Source organism: Corvus moneduloides, chromosome 1 (assembly GCF_009650955.1).
Source record: "Corvus moneduloides isolate bCorMon1 chromosome 1, bCorMon1.pri, whole genome shotgun sequence".
Lineage (NCBI taxonomy): Eukaryota > Metazoa > Chordata > Aves > Passeriformes > Corvidae > Corvus > Corvus moneduloides.
The window spans coordinates 61,002,015-61,022,295 of record NC_045476.1 but is presented as its reverse complement, the minus strand read 5'-3'; the positions used below and the strand labels follow the sequence as shown (position 1 = coordinate 61,022,295).

The following is a 20,281-nucleotide window of genomic DNA, read 5'->3' as shown; positions in this document are numbered from 1 at the left end:
AATGCCCTACTACTCCTCTGACTGAGAATATTTAAATATCAGCTTTCTGTTACAGCTGACTTTATATACAGCAGTCACTTTATCTTCTTACATGCACCCAGTCCTTCTGATTACATTGTGCCTTTGCCTGAGGATGGTAGGTCCAACTCCAGAAGCTACATATGGCTGTAATGCTGTAAACAGGAGAAAGGACATCTCCTGTGAACTCAGTTTATCAGCAAACTCGTATGTACATGCCAGGTTTGACCCGTGAAACAAAGTTCTCCTTCCATTTATGCTGAGCCTGCCAGGCAAAGTCAGGAAGCATTAAAAGAAGAATTACCTCATCTAAATTATACCCATGTAAATGACGTCTGTCCAATTTAAATTCATTTCCTAAATTGAGCAGAAAGTCACCATTCTTCATGGTAAGTCATTCACCTTATTCTAACTTACAAGTAAATTACCACCTTACTTGCTCCAGTTCTACAGAGGGAGGGTGATGATTAGTTTAAAATAGATTGGTTCTCTATGAGTGAATGGAATTAGGTGGGATGAGCCCCTTCATTCCTGACTGTTATTAGACTGACTCATAGAGGAAATAGAGCAGCCAAAAACCACAGTAATGACAGCATCAGTCATGAGTGACCATACAAAACACCACAATCTCTTATGAAAATAATTAATCCAGTTAAGCCAAGGCTACATCTGTAGAAAAAAGAAATGTGAAATTCTTCCAGAGGCATTTTACTTTTAACATTCATAGATATTATCCCACATGCACAACAGTGTCACGTCTCCTCTGCCTCTCAAAGGAAACACTTTTCTCTGGATCTTCTCTCTGTTGCTGCTCTAGGTGTTCCCACTGATGGCCCTTGATGCTTCTGGCAGAGCAAGCAGAAAGCCAACAGGAAGCTGTAGCATTTGCAACCCAAAAGCTGAGGTTTGACTGATCAGAACAGCTAGCAGACTTCTGGTTTACTTCCAGCACACTTAGTTGATCAGCAGACAAGAAAAAAAAGTAGGTACACAATTTACAAAGCAGCTTCTAGTTCATGTCTGGAGTTGGTTTTATAGGGTACTTAGCAATCCCTAATTAGCCTTTTATATCAGGCCTTTTATATATAGTGGTTTTGGTGTGAATTACTTAGGTATATGTCATGATGCCAAATTCAATTAGCTTGTGAAAAACAAGGAGGAACCTTTTAGAAGCAAGACTACATGCATGCAAACCACTTCCTAACTCATGGCACTTCAGACAAAAGCTTCTGAGTGAATGAAGGGGATCTCAATTATCGAACACCTAAGCAATGTCTGCAAAGAAGCAAGGAAGCAAAAGCAGATGTCTTGCTCACATCCATATAAATATTTAATATACACAGGGGAATTATCTTAATTAAGATACTCAACCTGTAACAGTATCAGCATGTATTTGTACAGTCCTAAAATAACACAATTGAAATCCACACATGGAGTTTTCAGGCATTACTGAAGGCTGGTGTTAGGTCTTCATGGCAAATGAGGAATGCCCAGGGACTTCCAGCAGTAGGCAGCAGATCCAAAAGAGCCCTCCAAAGGCTGAAGGACAGAATTACTATTTCTAAGGGTTGTAATTTTCTGAGATATCTATAAACAGAAGAATGGTTGTTTTGATAGCATTTTACTTCCTGCTGCTCTTTCAGAGAAAGAAGCTGATTTAGTTGAAGATCCCTGAAATTCTCCACCTTGTTGTGGAGAGTTGAATTCATTTCATGATTTTGAGAATAAAAATTAAAAATTACATTTCCCTGCTTAAGCATTGCATCCACCCTGAGAAGCTGAGTCAACACAGGAGCTGTGGCAGAACCCCACGCTTTCTGCATCTACACTGCTTATAGTAACAGCAGTAATTTGGGTAAGTTCTGAGCTGCACTCATGGTCATAAATGCACCTTGCAGACTTGTCCTCAGACTTAACATAGTTACATTGCAGAATGAGACAAGCTGAAGTAAATACGTTTCAGTTGGATGAAAAGTCTCACTTTTTCATCAACAAATAAACAGATGAAGAAGAGTATCTGTGGTCTTCAATGACTGCAGGAAATATATATTTCATAAGATTGTTAAGAATTATTAATGAGCAACAGTGCAAAAAGTGACAAAAATATTCTAGCTAGAGAAGATGTTAAAAAGTGTTTAAGTTGCTTCTTCAAGTGTAAAATGCATGTGAAATGAACACAAAGAAACTGGAGCACTAACAGGAATATTTTAACAAACAAGAAGGTTTGTTCACAGAAAGAAGGCTATGAAAATTCTTGTCTTTTTGAAAGAGGCATGAGCAAAAAATAATGCATCCATGAGAATTTTTCATTTATGGAGCAAACGAATCCCTACTACAACCAGAACTGGGGGGGTTGGTTTGTTTGGATTTTTGTTGTTGTCATTGTTTTAGTTTGGTTTTGTTGGGGTTTTTCTGGAAATACATAACCAAGTAACTACCCATCTGTATACTTGGTACCTTTTCTCTCTCCCTCTCCCTGAGAGAATAAATCTGAGCACTTTAAAATAGTGCTTTTATTATTTAAAAAGAATACTGAGAAAGTGAACAAATCAACAGACAGACTTGAATAGAAAAGAAGTATGGGCTATATGTTGGCAGATAGTAAAGACATTGGTTGGATAGAAATGGGATATACATTGAATATATAGTAACAGCACACATCAGAATAATACTTAGAACTCACATTTTGTACTTACATTACATTATGTTTGCATACTGCTTTAAGTTCATCAGTTTTTCAGATAACATTTCAAAATAAAACTTTGTTTGCAATGTGTAGACTTCCTGGGTTTTTTTCAAATGTTTATCTTCTCTTTTTTCTCCACAAAATTATTTTTTCACATATTATTAAATGAATAATCAAATTCAGTGATTTGCAGAATTTCCAGATTAGGGTTTTTTTGGATGACAGGGAAATGAAAGGTTAGTGAAATGAAAATTGGACTTTTTATGTGTTCAAAACCCAGACAATTAATTATTATTATTTACTCATTCAGTTATTTTTTTTTTTTTTAAAAGGGGGGGGGACGACGACGACGACACTCTTTCTGTTTTTTTTTTTTTTTTGGCTAGTCCTAATGAAAAGAGTTCTGCTGCATCTGAGGGAACCTGTCTAGTACAGTATGTACTTCATCATGCACCCAAGGCTTGATAAATGCTCACTCTTTATTTCCCATATTCATTTCCCATCTTCATGTGACTATATAGTGCACACATTTCCTAAGTTTTAGATTTGTTTATGCAGTTTATATATGGTTACTTTATTCTGTGGAAATGTCTTTCCCGTGACCGCCTGCCCTGCTCCAGGCCTGCTGGGCTTGGTGGCAGCTTCCCAGCCCCACCACTGGTGAGGGATTGGATTCGGAGCCCAGATTTCCTGCCCAGCTCAGGTAGCTGCTTGTGGAGGAGCAGAATTTCCCTTTTGCAAATCTTAGCAAAGTTTGATTTCAGCAAGCATTTCATCCATCCCCCAAGCCCAGGTAAATCTGTGGGGGTCGACCTCTTAACCCAGGCAAATAGCTATAGGATGAGAGGACGCAGTCTTAAGATGCACCACGGTGAGTTTAGGTTGAACATTGGGAAGAATTTCTTCAGAGAAAAGGTGATTAGGGGCTTCCCGGGGATGTCGTGGAGTCACCATGGAAGTGTTTAAGGAAAGCCTGGATGTCTTTCCTTAAACTTAGTGACATGGTCCAATTGACATGGGGGTGTTCGGTCATAGGTTGGACCCGATGATCCCAGGGGCCTTTTCCAACATAATTGATTCTGTGATTCTGTGAGTATGTCAGCTTGCTTGTACAGTTACCCGCGTTAAGAGGGAGTGAGCGTCTCCCAGACCGGAATGACCATTTCCTTGTCAACACAAGAGTGACAAGTGTTTAAAAATCGCATTATTTGGAAGAAGCCCTCCCTGTTCAGTGCCAGTTACGGATCGTGTGCGGCACGGACCCTCGCCCAGCTACTCATTCACGGAGCACAGTCCCCACGGGCTCTGCGCCTCGCCGCCGCCCCCTCAGCCGCGGAGCTCGGGCTGAGCGCAGAGGGATCCGGTGGGATCCACCGGGAGCCACCACATCCCCCCCGGCGCCGCGGGGCGGGGAGGCGAGCACTGGGGCCGCCCGCTGGCGGCCGAGGGGAAGCGGCGGCGCTAGGAGAGAGGCCCCGGCCCCGCCCCGGCGGTCGCGGGGTGTGGGGCTGCTCTCGGCCGCGGCGGCGGGGACGGCGGCAGCGGCAGGGTCCGCGTTGGCCGCCGGCGGGGACCCAGTGCTGCCCCGCCGCGCCCGCCCGCCCCATCGCACGCTGTTGTCATGGAGGAGCCAAGATGGCGGCGCTGGCCTACACCGGGGGCAAACGGGAGATCAACTACTACTTCAGCGTGAGGAGCGCCAAGGCGCTGGCGCTGGGCGCCGTCCTGCTCCTCACCGCCTGTCACGCCGCCTCCCGCCGCTACCGAGGTGAGGGGGCGGCCGCGGGCGCTCCGTGGGGGGCCGCTGCTGCCGGGCCGGGGAGGCGGAGCCCCGGTAGAGCCCCGGCGGAGCTCGGGAACCGTGGCCGTGTAGGGAGAGCGGTGGGTCCCTCCGCCCGAGGCAGCCGCGGCGGTGTGGGCAGCGTGGCGCGGCGGCTCGCCAGCTGCCGCGGGACGCGACCCTGGGGGACAGCGGCGGGGACCCGGCCCGCGGGGCCCTGCGGGCCCGGCTTGGGGGTCGCCGCAGGCCCCGGCGGTCGGGCGAGGCCCCTCGGAGCGAAAGGGGCGAGTGAGGCTGGCGGGGCTGTGGCGATGCGGTGTTTGCACCGAGAGCGCGCCGCAGCTCCGGGGACCCGGCCTGCGGCAGGTGAAGCTGCAGGGGTAAAGGGTGACTTCTTCCCTGTCACTCGTTCCCGTACGGCATGATTAATGACTAATTACCTGGCAATTAGTGGTTAAAGTCTTAATTGGTACGAGATTTGGTATATGTTGTTTCACTCTTTGAACCATCGCCTCAAACATAACGAAACCAGCCGCTTTGGTGGATGAAGCGAAGTAAAGAGCTGTTTGGTTTCACGTGTTGTCGGTGGCTGTGGACAAGCTCTGGGGACCGAGCGAGCGCAGCTGTGGCCGTGACCGGCTGCGCCCGGGCGCACCTCGGTTATGGGCGCTGGGAGCTCTGCTCGTTCCTCCTCGCTAGGGCTGTTTTGGCCGTGAAGCAGAGACTCTTGGCACGATCCGTAAATGCAAATGGAGCTGCTGAAGGAAATATTTACTTGTTTCTGTGTCACGCTAAAAAACGTGGTATGTTTTTGTGGGTAAATTAAAAAGTTGATCTGTAGGGAGGTCACTCAGGCTTTGTTGTAGGACAACCGGTGTCGTGTTCTAACACCTGCTGCCAGCATTCATGGTAAACAAGGCTGAGACAATTCATTGTGGAAATGGGAAACGGAGTAGGGATCTTTATGTATACAATTCCCTAGATTTCACCGTCTAGCTGGCATGTCAGTTAAGTCTGATAAACCGACTAGTATTAAATTGGAAGACATGGAAGCCTTTACTGAATTCTAGTGTAGCTCAAGCATGAGGTAATTGAACTTGCCTGTTGTGCAGTGTTCCTTAAGGCACAAGAGAGTCACAAAACTAGACAGGAGGAGGGTGGCAAACTTTTAAAGAGGTGTTGGAAGACTAAGAAAATAGGGACTGCCATATCAAGCAGGTTACAAGGAAAATAAAATATGCATAATTTCAGTATATTCTGGGAGAGCTAAGAAAGGGAATGAGTCTCAGATTGCAAAATGGTGAGAATCTGCTGGCCTTTATGTAAATTGATATGGTCTGTATGAATTGTTACAAACATTTCAAGTTTTTTCGCCTAAGGCTTTTAGTTTCTTGAAGTAATTAGAGGGTAAGGGAGAGGTTTTCCCATAACTGTTTAAAAGGTAGGAGGATATGGAGTCATAGTGAAAACAGAGTTCCCAATTTGGGCTTCTGTGAACATACAATGTTCAAAAGAGAAGTTTAGAAAAGGAGGGTGGAAAAATTACAGCAGATGAACTTTTAGGATGGATAAAAGCAGAGATGCTTTTATCAAAGAGATCATTCTGCAAACCTTCAGTGATATCAAACAGTTGAAATTCAGCAAATGCCACAATACTTTTGACAATTAATGAAAAAAACAGAGGTTTTCACTGATAGTGCACAGCTAAAGCTGACTGGCACCTCACTTACTCTCAGTGGTGTTGGTCACCCACTCTTAGTAGTGGGATAATAGAACTTGGAAAGCATGTACAAAAGAGCAGCACAAATGGCAGAAGAATAAAACAGCTTCTCTACAGGAAATAATGAAATAGAATAAAACTCTGTAGCCTGGACAGAAACCTGTTAATGATCTCAAATATTAGGAATTATTGGGGGAAGGTAAATTGATTGTTACTGTGCTGCAACAGAAAACATATCAATTGAAAAATGAAATTAGCAGGCAATACATTTAAAGTGATAGCAAGAAAGGACTTTCTTTTCCACACAAGATATTTTATACCAAGATTTTATACCAGAAATATCCCAAAAAGGGTTATTCTAGTTTCCAGAGGGCGGATGAGGTGGTGCTGCAAACAGGTTCAAGGTTGCCAGGCTGTGAAAGCCAGGCCATGTCACTGAAGGGATTGCTGTGTTTGTTGTGCTTTTATCCTTTCCCTTTTGTCTGATTGTCATTACATGTAAAGGTTTTATCTAATTTTGGCCTCAGCCATGCAAGTACATGTAATAGATAGGAGCAGCCCAGTGTACTTCCCAGTCAAACTTGCCTGTATAAAATTTGCTTGTATGAAAAAATGCTGAACTGGGGTTGTGAAAGGTCAGATTCATGTTCAGGAAGACTGTGTTAGGGGTCACCTACAATTTTTTGCAAAAGAATGTGAATTAAGAGGAGGTACAAACTGTCTTTAACTTGTGAAGAGTTAAGTGGATTGAATGTTTACATACTATCCTGTGAAGTTAGTGCTGAGTGTTTTTCAGTTGTTCTATTTCAAAGGTACAGTCCTAAACCTTTTTGGAAATAAGCTTTTATTTAAAAGTTTGCATTCTTAAGATCAACAGTAGTAGGCTCTGTTAAAAATGACATTTTTTTATTTTGAATAATAGAGAACAATTGAATTTCCAGCTCTTTGAAAAAGAGAGTATGCTTTTTAGAGAAAGCTTTGGGAAACTTCGTCTGCTCTGATGCTGAATGAAGATTTTGAGATTTCACAATTTCAATGGAATAACCACAATTTTGAGGAATGATAAATTAGAATAATGAGCATAATAAACCTCAGAGAAATTATGCACTTTGTATACCTATAATGTAGTGTATCTAAGTGAGCATAAAAGGGTAATGTGTTGGAAGGATAATTTACACAAAGAAAGAATTTTAAAAGAGTGGTCTGTGTTTTGTGTATACAATGGCGCTTGGAATTCTTTTTCTCAGGTTTTGGGGTTTTTTGGGGGTTGGGCTTTTTTGTTGTTTGGTTTTGTTTTGGTTTTTTTTTTTCTTTTAAGATCTCGTTGTTGGTTAAGAAGAAGTTGTGGTGTATTAAAATGAGCATGTTCTTTGGCTGCTATTTCATCTGCTAAAGCCAGAGTTGAGCATTTCTGGAGGCACTGTCTGGTCTGTAACCTCCAGTTTACTTTCTTGGCTGCTGTTACAGTTTTGTTTTATTCCCCTCCCTCATCTTCTCCCCCTATTTTCTACTGTTATGTTTAAAGGAAGATATCAAACGTCAGTAATGCTCCTAATGAGTCTCAGGAGCTTTCTAATTATTGCTCAGGGCAATAATGAGATAATCAGTACCTGGAGTTGGGAAAGAAGGCATAACCCCTTGACATGAATTATTGTCTCTATGTTTAAAATATATACCATGTGTGATGTTTAGAATGTTACTTCAGTGAACATACTGTAGGATGATGGATTGATCTATTTATGGGCAATTATTGTGGTGGGAGTGCCATGGAGTACAGCGATGTGGGATATGCCCAGCCACTGCCCTGGAGGGATGTCTGCTGAGATAAGAGATTTCGCAACCGCCCAGCAGGACTCCCTGGAAAGGACTTTTGAGTCATGGTGAGGAAAAGTAGACCCACAATCCTTTGGGATACACTATGCAGATCGTTCCGTAACCCATTGGTCTATCCCAGACCCTCTGTAACCCATTGGTCCCCTTGCTGATCCCCTGTATCCCTATAAAAGACCAATTCGCCTCTGTAGAGGGAGAGCTCGTCCCTGGCCTTCCCTTTGCCGGAGGGGACCCACAATAAAGCTCCCTTTGTGCGGAACCAGCCACACGGGCCTCTCGTCTCTCTCTGGTCTGGTTTGGCCTGGAGGCTGCCCTGCAGAGCTGAGCTGGAATCACGAGCTGATATCACTAAAGAGCTGACAGCCTCTGCAAGGGCCCCTCTGCCAGCAGCTGAGAGGAAGACACTGGACCTCGGGAAGGCGATTCCTTTCAGGACCATCTCCCCGGACCGGTCATCTCTTCCTGGGTCACAGCCTCGGACCCCACCACCAGCTGTAATACAGCGATACCAAGCTTGGGTCATGACCTCAAGATAAGGACATCCTCCAGTCTTGAAAACTTGATTGAGAAAGAAGTTATAGCGGTCTACAAATCATGACAGACGTAAGTCCAAGCTGCCTTGTCCCATGGAAGAACCAGGGAGTGCCAAGTAAATCTAGTAGAAACCATATTTCAAATAAAGGCAGATGATTCTTCAAGCATCAGCTGTGGATGTAGAAAACTCTTGTAGAAGGATGCTGTGGGTGCTAAAAACTTGAAGACTGCATGTCCAGTTTAGTAAGTCCCTGGAATGAACATAGTTGGGACAATATTAGGCAAGAACGTGATGTTTACTTGCCCTCTTCTTATTCATCTCTGAGCATCTGCTTATGGCCCCTGTTGAAGGTGGAATACCAGGCTAGACTGACCATTGGTCTGACCATGAATAACTGTCCTTATTTCCTTATGCATCCTTCTCAGCAAGTTAATGGATGTCAGAGGGAGTCTGATTAGTCATAGGTATTCTTTTACATGGTTCACTCTTATATCACTTTGATGCATCTCCTAGTTGTCATCATCTGCAAAGTGGAGGACTTTATATCAGGAATAACTCTCAGTCACCTCATTATCAAATTCATGTTGCTTTTGATTAGATCGGTTTTTTTATTATTCCTGACAGTTTCGTTTTTCATGCAACTTACTTGAAAGGATAGTTTACATGTAGAGTTTGCTACATGTAGAGTTTGCAAGTTTGAGGATCAAGGAGGTGTGTTGCTTGAAAACCAAAGTATGAGTTGAGTGTAATGAAGAAACTGTTAGGTACGGGCAGTGGTACATTGTTTCTGTACGAGCTAGAACAAGTCCCTACCGTTTCATTCACAACCATTTCACTGTTTGTCAGTGCTTGGAAGTGCCAAGTATGACAAAAATGTTGGAGAGCAACTTCTCTTGCAGTGAATGGTGTTCAGTTGTGTTTAGCTATAAGGCAGCAGAATCTGACATGGAGTTGGGAAGATAACAGTCACTGATTTCACAACTGAGATATTTGAAACTTAACATGACCTGAAACATCTGCACCTGTAAAGTGATTAATCTTAATTAGCATAAAACTTACTGACTGGAAAAGATAAATGCAGTTCAGAATGATCAGCAAATTGACATGTAAATATTTTTGGGATTTTTTTTGCATATTAACCCATGTGACCATGTGACCAAATGTCTTAAACAGGGAGATGTAACAGACTTTCTTCCAAATGTTGTGATGAGTTTTGTGTTCTATACAAGATGCTGTGCATGGTGATTCTGTGTAGAAGATTATTTTATTCAACAGTTGTATTCTTTAATTTCATATTAGCATATTCTGGTTAGTAGATTGCAGATAATAACCATAATCTGGTTAGTGGATTGGCAAATTTTAAAGGAAATGCCATTCTAAGTCACAACATCTTTCTGACAGCAGAAGTGGGATCACTAACATTTTGTGACTAGGGCTGGGATTTACAGAACAGTGTTGTATAATAAGTGAAAAGGCAACTTGCAGAAACTTGTACAAGATGTATTTACAATCAGTTAAATTTGTTTACTGCTGTTGATTATTTCAATTTCTGTTTTTCAAATATTGTCAGATGTCAGATTGTTTTTTATAACAGCAGTGGGGCTATGTTTTACATTTCATGTGTCTGAATTCTAATCTTAATATAACATTTTAAAGGTGGTGATACATGTGAGTATCTTCTGTCCAGTGGGAGATTTCTTGGAGAAAAAGTATGGCAGCCTCACAGTTGTATGATGCATAAGTATAAAAATAGGTAAGGAAACTCACGTCTTCTGTTCATCTGGAAAGAAGAGTCATTTTTTGACTGCAGCTGTAGTAATTGTAGTGTCATTTCTTGTTCACTTTATTTTATACGTGTCAAATTGCAAGTAAAAATATCCTAAATAAAATTACCAATCACTTTTTTTCACCTCCTAGTAAGAGAAGTTTTGGGGGTTTTTTTGAATTATGCTGTATATTACCATTTTGAGACTACTATATTTGTAGTACACATAATAGGAAAACCTGCTTAGTTGTTTGCCTAATCACATTAGCAAGAGAGTTCATTTTCAATTCTATGCAAATTGCAATAAACTGTTTATTAACTCAGCATGTTTTTAAAAAAAATTACCATGCCTTAGAGCTGGATATAATGTTTAGAATGATCTATATAGCTCTGTAGAATTTCAGAATACTTCTTTCTAAGATATATATTTTCTGTAACATTACTGTTACTGTTTTGTTTTACAGTGAAGCAAAAAATTGCCTCATAGACAAACATGTTGTGTTTATAGGAGATTCTAGAATTCGACAGCTGTTCTATTCATTTATAAAACTCATAAATCCTCAAGTCAAAGAAGAGGGAATTAAGGTGAGATAGCTTATTTTGGTGATTGATTTTTTTGTTTCTTTCTTCCCAATTTACCTCATAACTCTTGTCTAAACTTCAGGAAAGCAAATTATGCTGTTTGCTGGCCTAGCCATCAGGAAGGAGAAGCACAGAAAGGTCTTTTGAAGAAGAACAAGATTAGACCAAAATAATTGTTTGGTTACAGATGAGATAATTATGAATCTGAGAAGAGAACTAGGAAGCTCAGGAGAAAGCTTGCAGCAGCCTGGGAATAAATTAATGAAGCTGACTTGTCCCATGGCAATTTATGCTTCATATTTGGTTTCTTGATGAGAAAATGATTGCTCCTTTGTGTTTTTTTAAATAGTAGTAATTCATGCCCTATAATTTGTCAATTAAAATGTCAGTTAAATTGCTGATCTAATCTGTTCGTAAAAATCCTTGGGGCAATGACAGATTTCCAGGTCTAACTTGAAACTAAAAATAGCTTCAAGTCTTACCTTCTTCTTGATCACTGATGAAGAGCTGTCTGAATTTTATAAGGTGAAGTATGTAAACAGCCAGGTGGAAGGAGGAAGAAAAGATATAGCTGTATCATTTGTTGAACGTAATGTTGATTTCTTTTGCTATATCATACTTCTTGGGCAATATCTTCATAGATGTATGTATATATGTGATGGAAAAGACACCTTTCACTTTCAACAGTACATCAGATTTGTCAATTATTTAGTAATCCTGTCACTTAGAAGTGCAAGCTGGCATTGTGTGGCATTCAGCATGCAGTCACTTTCTCTTGTCAAAACAAGATGTTTGATTGATCCCAGAACTCTGTTTTTCCTAGTCAATTGGTTAGGTCACTCTTGCTGCCCAAAAATACTGGTGAGATGATAGAGTGTTATAATGGATTTTGAGTTGAGAGTATCTTTTGTCAAGTGTTATTGAAATCAAGATCTCAGTTTGAAGAAGTACACTTGTTCTTATGGACCTGGATTGAAATTAATACTGAATTTAGTAATTTTAAAGGAGGATTGTATATGCATATCTGACTCCTTCCTTTCTGGTTTCTTACAGTTTTCACTCAGAAAATTTAATAATGCATTCTAGATTTTATTTCTGCCTGAGTTTATTTTCTTTTATTCTTTAATTAAAACTGTGTTGCTTGTGTAAAGGAGATGGGCAGATGAAAAGGAAGGCTGGAAGAAGGCAGTGTAAGAAAAGAAAGAGGAAAAAGGGAAAAGTCATAAGTATTTCTTGTGTTGGGAGGCTAAATTTAGGAAAAGATTCAATACCTTTGCAGCAGAGTGACCAGAAAGCATTTCAGACTTTGTTGGCTAGATTTCTTCCAGGAAAAATAACTGTTTTTTCGAGTAGCTTGTTTTATCAAGAAAGCAACATAAATATTTTGTGTGAGTACACTGACATGTTTATACAAGAAAAATTCTTTCCACTGAAGATAAACCTTTGGGTGAGAGCAAGTTAGCATAGGTATGTAAATATTTTCTTTTCATTCTAAAAGTTTTGCTTAGTTTTTATTGTTTTGGGTTTTTTTTGACAGCATGGAAATATCCCATTTGAAGATAAATCTGCTTCAATTAAAGTGGTAAGTTTTTATCTAGTGTTAAACTGCAAGCCATAATCATGTTATTATTTCATACAATGTAATTGAAGTTGCAGTCAGAGCTGTAAAGTCAAAAGAAGGTTAAGACCATCAACATTCTTTGTAAATATTCTATGGATATTTCAGAGTGTACCGTAACATACTATATTTTGAGAGAATTTGGCATGGAGTACTTGTATTGTGGCTTAGTTTTGGGCATAAGCTCTGGAACTGTGTATAATTTTTCTTTTTGTCAGGTCTTATAATTTGGCCTTTCCAAGAATAGCTTTTGCCAGGAAGTTTACTCTTTTCATGCTGTAAGAATATGTATCTGGGTCTTCCTTGGATTGGTAATTGTAATTACCATTGAGTTTTCTATGCTATCTCAACAAGTATTCCTTGCACTGTTTTTTCATGGAGAAATAAGCACAATGTTGGTTATAGTGTGGATATTTAAAAAAAGAAAACAAACAAAGTACGTGAGGCTAGTTTTTCTGAAGGGCTCTGTTCTCCTCTGCCCTGGCAATGGAAATGCTGTCCTGAATAGCTTTCTTTGCTTCCCATGACAGCTATCAGCAGTGCTGGGATTGTGCTAGTCATGTATTTATTTATGCCCTGAAGAAAACTCATTCTCTATTCACCAAAACCAAAGAAGCAGTGTGTTTGCTGAGTTGTCTGAATGTGAATTTTCAGTATTTGTTTGTATACATGTTTAAGATTTTGGGTACAGAATAACATTTTAGGGTGTAAGCCCATGGCAGTTTAAGCATGTGCTAACCAACTCTGTTGGCCTTCACAGTATGTTCCTGTGTTTGTGCTGAGTTATAACTAGCACTGGTAAGCTGTGGAGTGGGTTGTTTCAGGAGTCAGTCAGCCAAAAAGTTACTTTGTAGGATTCAAAAAGTTACTTTTTGTTCAGGTCTGATGTGGCTCATCATGTGGTTATCTGAATGATGGAAAAGATGACGCAGGACGCAAGACAGGACAAAGAGGCTGATGCAGTATGATTTGCATTGACCTAACCTGACAGGATCACATCTTCAAAACTCCTTAAGTCTTGGAAGGTGCCTAACCACTGAGATTTGAGATGGCAGGTCTGGGCTTCTGGGAGATGTCTAGGTAGTTAAGAATATATTCCCAGTCTGCTGCTTCCTTGTTTTGATGAAGTGTTGCTCTTCGACATTATTGGCATGGTAGCTGAATTCCACATTCAGACTGGCTGTGACCCAGTAATCTATATGTGGAAAATACTTGACCAACTAAAGAAAAAATTACTGGGAACAAGTGGAGAGTTTAATTTTGCCCTTTCTAGTCATCACAGTGACTCTTCTGTCCTTTAGCCACTGCAGAGGACTGCATGGTTGCTCACAGGTTCCACAGCCAAATAATGAATTGACAGTACTCAAGTGAACTACCAAAATGTAACAATCCAGAGGAGTGTTTCTGCTAATGGTGTTTCAACATTCTGCGTTACAAAATTTCCTCACAATAGTTTCTGCACGTGTAGTCCCTGCCATTTCATTTCAACATGTATTTTTAGACTATCCAATAGTGCTGTCCTAAGGAGTAACTAAGTGCTAGGAAGTCATGGCTTTAGCTGGGAGACATAATAGCACTAGTCTAGACTGTCCTAGATGAAAGTTGAGCACTGCTCCTGGCATCTAAAAGAATGCTCGTAGGTAATGTGTTTAATAGCCATGACACTATTAGATTTAAACAGCTGATAATTTATGAAGTTGTAAGGTAAATTGCTAGGTTTTGGTTTTGTTTGAAAATTATGATTTCATGCTATCAATTATTTTAAGCTTTGGAACAAAGAAAACCTGCTGGTAAAAATGTGGAAAATTGAGCAAAAAGCAAGTTCTAGTAAGTTATAGATGTGACCTTGGATTTGTCCCTGATTGCATTGGAAACCCAAGGACATCCTATTTGGCAGACACTAAAAGATTACCTTCTTGGTGAAATTCCAACTCCTGAACTACAAATAAAAATTTGTTTCTCATGTGGGAAAAGTTTTGAGGGTTTTTTGGCTTTTTCTCCCCTTGTTTTTCTTTGCTTTCTGTTTTCCATGCGGGAGTAAGATGTCAGGCTTTTAATGCTAACTATAAGGAGATCACACTCTGAGACAAATGTTTTTCCTTTACAGTTGAATTGATGGCAATTCGTTTGGTTTTTTTGCATTTGTTGTTTTAGTCTACTGATTGTCTTTTAAGCTTGCAGAGAAACTCTTCCTTTATTTTACAGGATTTTCTGTGGTATCCAGAAGTTAATGGCTCTATGAGGCAGCGTATCAAATCTTGGACTGAGGTTTGTTTTAAGAGATCTAAAATTTGACTTCAGAGTAGTGAAAAGGGGATGTTTACTGGTGTATATGTTTCTGGGTATCTCCTGGTCTTCCAAGGATGGTATTACTCAGACCAAAAAAGCCCTAAGCAAACTACAAAACCCCTACTTTCTAGGAGCAAGTTAATTTATCCTGTTAAGACCTAAAAGAATTTCAGTCGGGTTTGGCATTTTACTTCCTCTGTGGCTGCAATGACTTCACTTCAATGTGGCCAAATATTTTGATCCTTACGGGTTATTCCAACTTGAGATATACTATGATTCGATGATTTTGTATATATGATAATTTGAGTGTTTCAGAGTGATGGTCAAAGGTAATTTGCAAAATCAAGAATTCCTTGATTTTATTTGTTTTCAATATCTCCCTCAATTAGCATACTAATTATTTTACATGTTTCAGTTATGATGCAGGTTGTCATGTTATTCTGTATGTAACTCTGACAACAAGTAATATGTTTACAGATTGGCAAATAATTTTTTCTTGTTTCTTCCTTAGTTGACCTTTCAATAGCCTGGAGTTATTTAGTAGTAGCGCACTGTGATTCTTGTGGGACTATTTTTTTGCTATCCTATTGATCATTCTTGCACAACGCTTTCCATCAGGATAGCTGAAGTTATCATTTGGTTTTCTTTTTCTGTGGTTTCTACAAAAACTGAGAGCTGCTAGTTTTCCTTGCTATGCCAGGGTAAAACTGGTACTGAGGTGTTCAGGACTGTTTGTTTCTGTATGCTCTTGTGTTTGAGTACGCTGGCCCTTGTCCTTGTCCTACCTAGAACTGTCAGACCCCTGGGGTAGCAATGGTCAGTGCAGCAGCTCTAACAGATGTTTGACAATGCTGAGACTGAGATAAAAAGTTCAATAGTGTTTACAGTTTACTTGATGACCTTAGGAATAGATGTTTAAATAGCTTTTAAAGAGAACTTATGCTGCTAAACTGATCATGATTGTAGATGCTTATTGATACTTCAGGCTTTTGTAGATTCTATTATGTGAAAATTCAGGTATCTGTTCTCTGTAATATATCCGCAGTCTACTCTTTTGTAACCATTAGCTGATGGACAAGTGAGTCACAGTTAATTAAGTATGAGTCTTAATAATAAGTATAATTTACGATTATTTTCAAACTAATTCCTTTTTATTTTTGTGTCTTAGGGTTCTGTGGCAAAACCTCATATAATTGTAGTAGGAGCTGCCACGGTAAGTTATACATGTATGGGGGATTTTAGTAAAGAAGGAAGTTCTTGTAGGATAACTTTAATATTCTCAAGTTGGTTACATGATCAAATTGTTAAACCCAGTTTATAATAAAATATCTGTTTTCAGTGAATGTGCTGTTACAAAAAGTAGTTTTAAAATATCAGGTGTACTTTATTATAGCTGTGTGATGTACAGTACTTGCTTTTGTCAGCAATACTGGTTAATAAACATTAATTCGCTTTAACGTAGTTAATAAAGTTTTTAATTAAAAGCAGATTATTAATTTCAAAAGTTAAATAAAGTATTTGTATACTAACTGAGGTGTATTTTTAATACACCTTTTGCACTCACAAAATTCTACTTTTGAGCATGGCCTGATCTGGGATGGTCTCTTTGACTGCACTTATTTCTTTTATATATATATATATATATAGAGAGAGAGAGAGAGAGGTAAAAATCATAATTTTACATGGATAATTCAACAACCAAACAGATCAGAGTTCTGGAATCTTGTTCCACTGGAAGATTCCACCACGGCTGTGCACTGCAACATCACAGAAAACAGGGCTGACAAGGACCAGAAGAGGTGTCCTAACCCATCAGTTTGTCACCAGGCAGGATAGTTTCTACCTGTGTTGCACTTGACAAGAGTCAACCAATTCTTCAAAACTTCCAGGGATGGAATTCAACAGCCTCCCCTAAGTAGTCTGTTCTAGTAATACAGTCAAGTCAAACAAATGCTCATCTCATTATTTCCACATTTAATGTCCCTTACTTCCATATATTTGGGAATTGGAATTTGAAAGGAATTAGCTATTATATTTTCATACCAGCTGAAATGTAAAGGAGGGGGAGAAATGTGTTGCATTTTAAACAAAATCCTTCAAAAGCAGTTTGGTTCAGAGACATTGAGGCACTCTACCAATCTGGAAATTTCTGGGCATGCCCATCTAAGGAGGAATTCCCTCAGTTTTAAGGGGAGGCCATGTGTGTATGTAGACCTCCATACATTTCCTGAGGGATCAAAAATTCTCATTTTCCTTTAGTTGAACCCCTAAGTTCCCTTCCTCTATAGAATCCACACAAATATTTGAGTTTTAGGAATCGTAGTAAGCCTAGAATATCTTTTCTTAGTCTTAGAATGTAGCATTTATTACTAGGATGAGTCACTGTATTTCATACAGAAAATACCATTATATATGGATAATGTTCTGGCATGCAGAAGCTCAGGTTGCAAAACTACAGGACACTTAGCTAAGTAATTCCCTTTACTCATATGTATACATTAGCCGTAGCTTGTTGCCTTTTGTGGACAGCAGGAGATACAAACTAACAGTATGCAGGGGAGGCTCTGCTCTTTTTAACACTTGTATATTTATACAAAACATTTAATATGATATCCAAAGTTGGACAAAGATAAACATCCCCTATTTTAAGGGACTTCCAAAAAACTAGAAGCTTCAAAAATCAGACACATCAGCAGCCTCACCATAGCTGACACTGGTGTGGTAACCTGCCAGTAGATTAAAACTGGTGTGTGCTCTTGGACTTAGCAGCATTTTGAAATTTACCTGTCTTTAACCTAGCTCTTGAGTTTGTCTTTGGCCTGGACATGTCTGCCTTAAGATGTCAACTGCATAACAGTTTATAAATAGAAGTGAAGTCTTAAAAGCTGGAGGAACTCCAGCTCATACAAAAGTCAGTTGCTTGCTTATTTTGGGAAAAGGAGCTTCTCTGAGAATGTCACTACAGTGCTCTGATTCTTAATTCCTGACTTCCTCTTGTATGGAACGCTGCTTTAACTAACTGTCTGTTAAATTCTGTTGGTGTTTCAAAAGTAAGTATTTAGCTGCTGGGAGAAACTGCTGCTTTTTTTCCAGTGTGAGTTCTCAGTGCAGCTGTCTGTTATTTGGTTTCATGAAGTATTAATTTATATTGAATAACATTTTCAAGAAGTGCATTAATCAGTGTACTTGTCTTACAATTAAATTTTTATGTAGATATTTAGAAATAACTAGAGTGCGCTAAATTTAGGCTAATTGTTTTGGTTTTGCTTTTTTTAGTTTTGGCTACATCAGTATAGATACAGTAACACTTTAAAAAATGCTACATGCATTTTTCATACAGTGTGGGAAATAATTTTCAAAAGTTAGGAGGAATTCTTGTGTGGCTGTAGCATTCTCCCTGTCATTTCCTATAGAAGATTAAACCAGAAATTAAAATGGCTTTCTTTTCCCCTCCTTTTTTTTGTCCCAGTGGATATCTGCAAAACAGATGGAAATATTGGAACTTGATACCACCATCAAGTTTTGTTTGCAGGCATCTCTTGCTGTGGTCAGTTTTTCTAGAGTAGAATTGACTGAACTGGCCATGATTTTTCAGTAACAAGACTGGCTTTGCTACTTCATCATTGGATAAAACCAAGAGACTTTGAATTAAAACATCTTGTGTCATTTAATTTCTGAAAAGCCAAATATACACATAAGTTGAATGTTAAATACTCTGTTTGTAGATGATGTGATTGAATGTAATTATCTGTCTGGACAGCTGCTTAGTCCAAAAGAATTTTTTTTAGCACTTTTGAATAGGACACTGAAGAAATCTAGCTGTATAGAAATAATGAAAAATAGCTACTAACGGAGCAAGGGAATCAATTAAGACTCCTCAGACATACAGGTTCTGAATCTATTTCTTTGTTTCTCCAGTGGTCTATCAAGATTCACAATGGCAGCAACGAAGCCCTTGCACAATATAAAATCAATATCACTTCAATTGCACCTCTTTTGGAAAAATTAGCAATAAGTAGCGATGTTTACTGGGTCTTACAAGGTAAAGTAGTGAACAGTAGGTAACAGTTTGTGCCGTCACTGTCTGTTGAATCATTATGTTGAAGGATATGGAAAACTTAATCCCTACTGCTTACTTGCAGACTGAAAAAGGTGTTGTTTGAACCTCAGTCTGTCCTTTCTTGCAGTTTTAACTAAGCTGATACCTAAATAGCTGTTACTAGTGATAGAGATTTCAAAGCTCTGGCAGGAAAAACTTGCACTATGAACTCTTAATTCTTTGTTAGCTTACTCTCAGACTCAACATGCCAGGTCTATTCTCTCTGTGCTGTGCTCCATACATACCTCCTGGGAGTCAAGAGCACAAGTGCATGCAACAGCAGTATTCCTGTGGTTTTGTTCAATTGAATTTTCAGATTATATTAATTATAGGAGAGGTCGGACAGGTGCATCCTCTGTGTGTGTCTGGAATGAATAGACGCAGTCCTGAGAGTATAGAGAATTTAAGTCTCTAGAATGAAACTTGTTTCTCTACCCTGTGATGAGAAATCATGGCTCACAATGAGTCAGTGAGATTTTTATTACGGCACCAAGCTTACATTGTTTTGCTTTTCTTCAATAAAACTAAAATATTTCCCTGAAACTGAAAAATGAGCTCATAGGTAGAATTTTCTCCTGGTTCCTCTGTCACAGAACACGGCATTTTAGATTATCATCACCTTAGTTAGAAACATAGGCAGATTTTGAGCAATATACCCAGCTGTACCCTTACAGTCACATCCAAGTGCCTATCAAAGGTGGTTCTAGAGGTAAATCTGAATAAACAAATCAATCTTCTCCCATTCCTTTCAAAACCATGTTTATTTATACCAGAAGCAATTGACTGTCAGACATGTCCCACCATCCTCTTGCTAAGGATCTAGTCCATTTAGGTAATCTCTGGGCATCTTAATGGCCCAAATGGGAAGAGAAGCAGTCTGTACACAGAGTTGTCTAGACATTGGTTATCCAAACATAGGCGTGAGGTAGCTAAAGTAAATCAACCTGCATCTCACAGAATGTGTCACAGCAACAGCTTTTCACAGGAACCTAATGACCTCCAGCTGACCTTTTGATCTAGAACCCCATATCACTTTATTTTAAGCTTTACATGATTTCTGAAGCCTGTAGGCAATTAAGTCAACCCTTTTTTCTGTAAAACTGAGATTCTGCCATCAGTTAAACTGGAATCAGTAGGAGCAAGTGGAATATGTTTGTGGCCTATGACTTAGGAGAAACAAGCTGGTTTTTTCCCACAGAAACTAGAGGGTTTGAGAAAGTTATTTATTTTTTTTTGTATGTCTGTTCTGGTGCCTGTCTTCTGCCCTTTTTCCTTTAGAGTCTTCTCTTGGGAGGTTCTGTTGCTGAGAGAAAGCATAAGCAGCTCTGAACTCCAGCATTATGTGCTTTTCCTGGA

The 20,281-nt window shown here is 39.6% G+C and overlaps 1 protein-coding gene across 2 annotated transcripts in view; it reads left to right on the top strand.

Moving 5' to 3' along the window:
* Positions 1-4,207: 4,207 nt before the first annotated feature.
* CASD1 (CAS1 domain containing 1) overlaps positions 4,208-20,281 on the top strand; it is a 29,226-nt gene continuing 13,152 nt past the window's right edge. Inside the window, exons 1-7 of one of the 2 annotated variants that reach the window (XM_032111825.1) lie at positions 4,208-4,472; positions 10,229-10,325; positions 10,802-10,922; positions 12,457-12,501; positions 14,743-14,805; positions 15,995-16,039; positions 18,745-18,868. In XM_032111825.1, the coding sequence (XP_031967716.1) occupies positions 4,340-4,472; positions 10,229-10,325; positions 10,802-10,922; positions 12,457-12,501; positions 14,743-14,805; positions 15,995-16,039; positions 18,745-18,868 (628 nt within the window). In that variant the 5' untranslated portion in view covers positions 4,208-4,339. Of the gene's footprint in view, positions 4,473-8,481; positions 8,641-10,228; positions 10,326-10,801; positions 10,923-12,456; positions 12,502-14,742; positions 14,806-15,994; positions 16,040-18,744; positions 18,869-20,281 lie in introns of those variants that run through there. The other variant, XM_032111834.1, reaches the window with a different exon arrangement.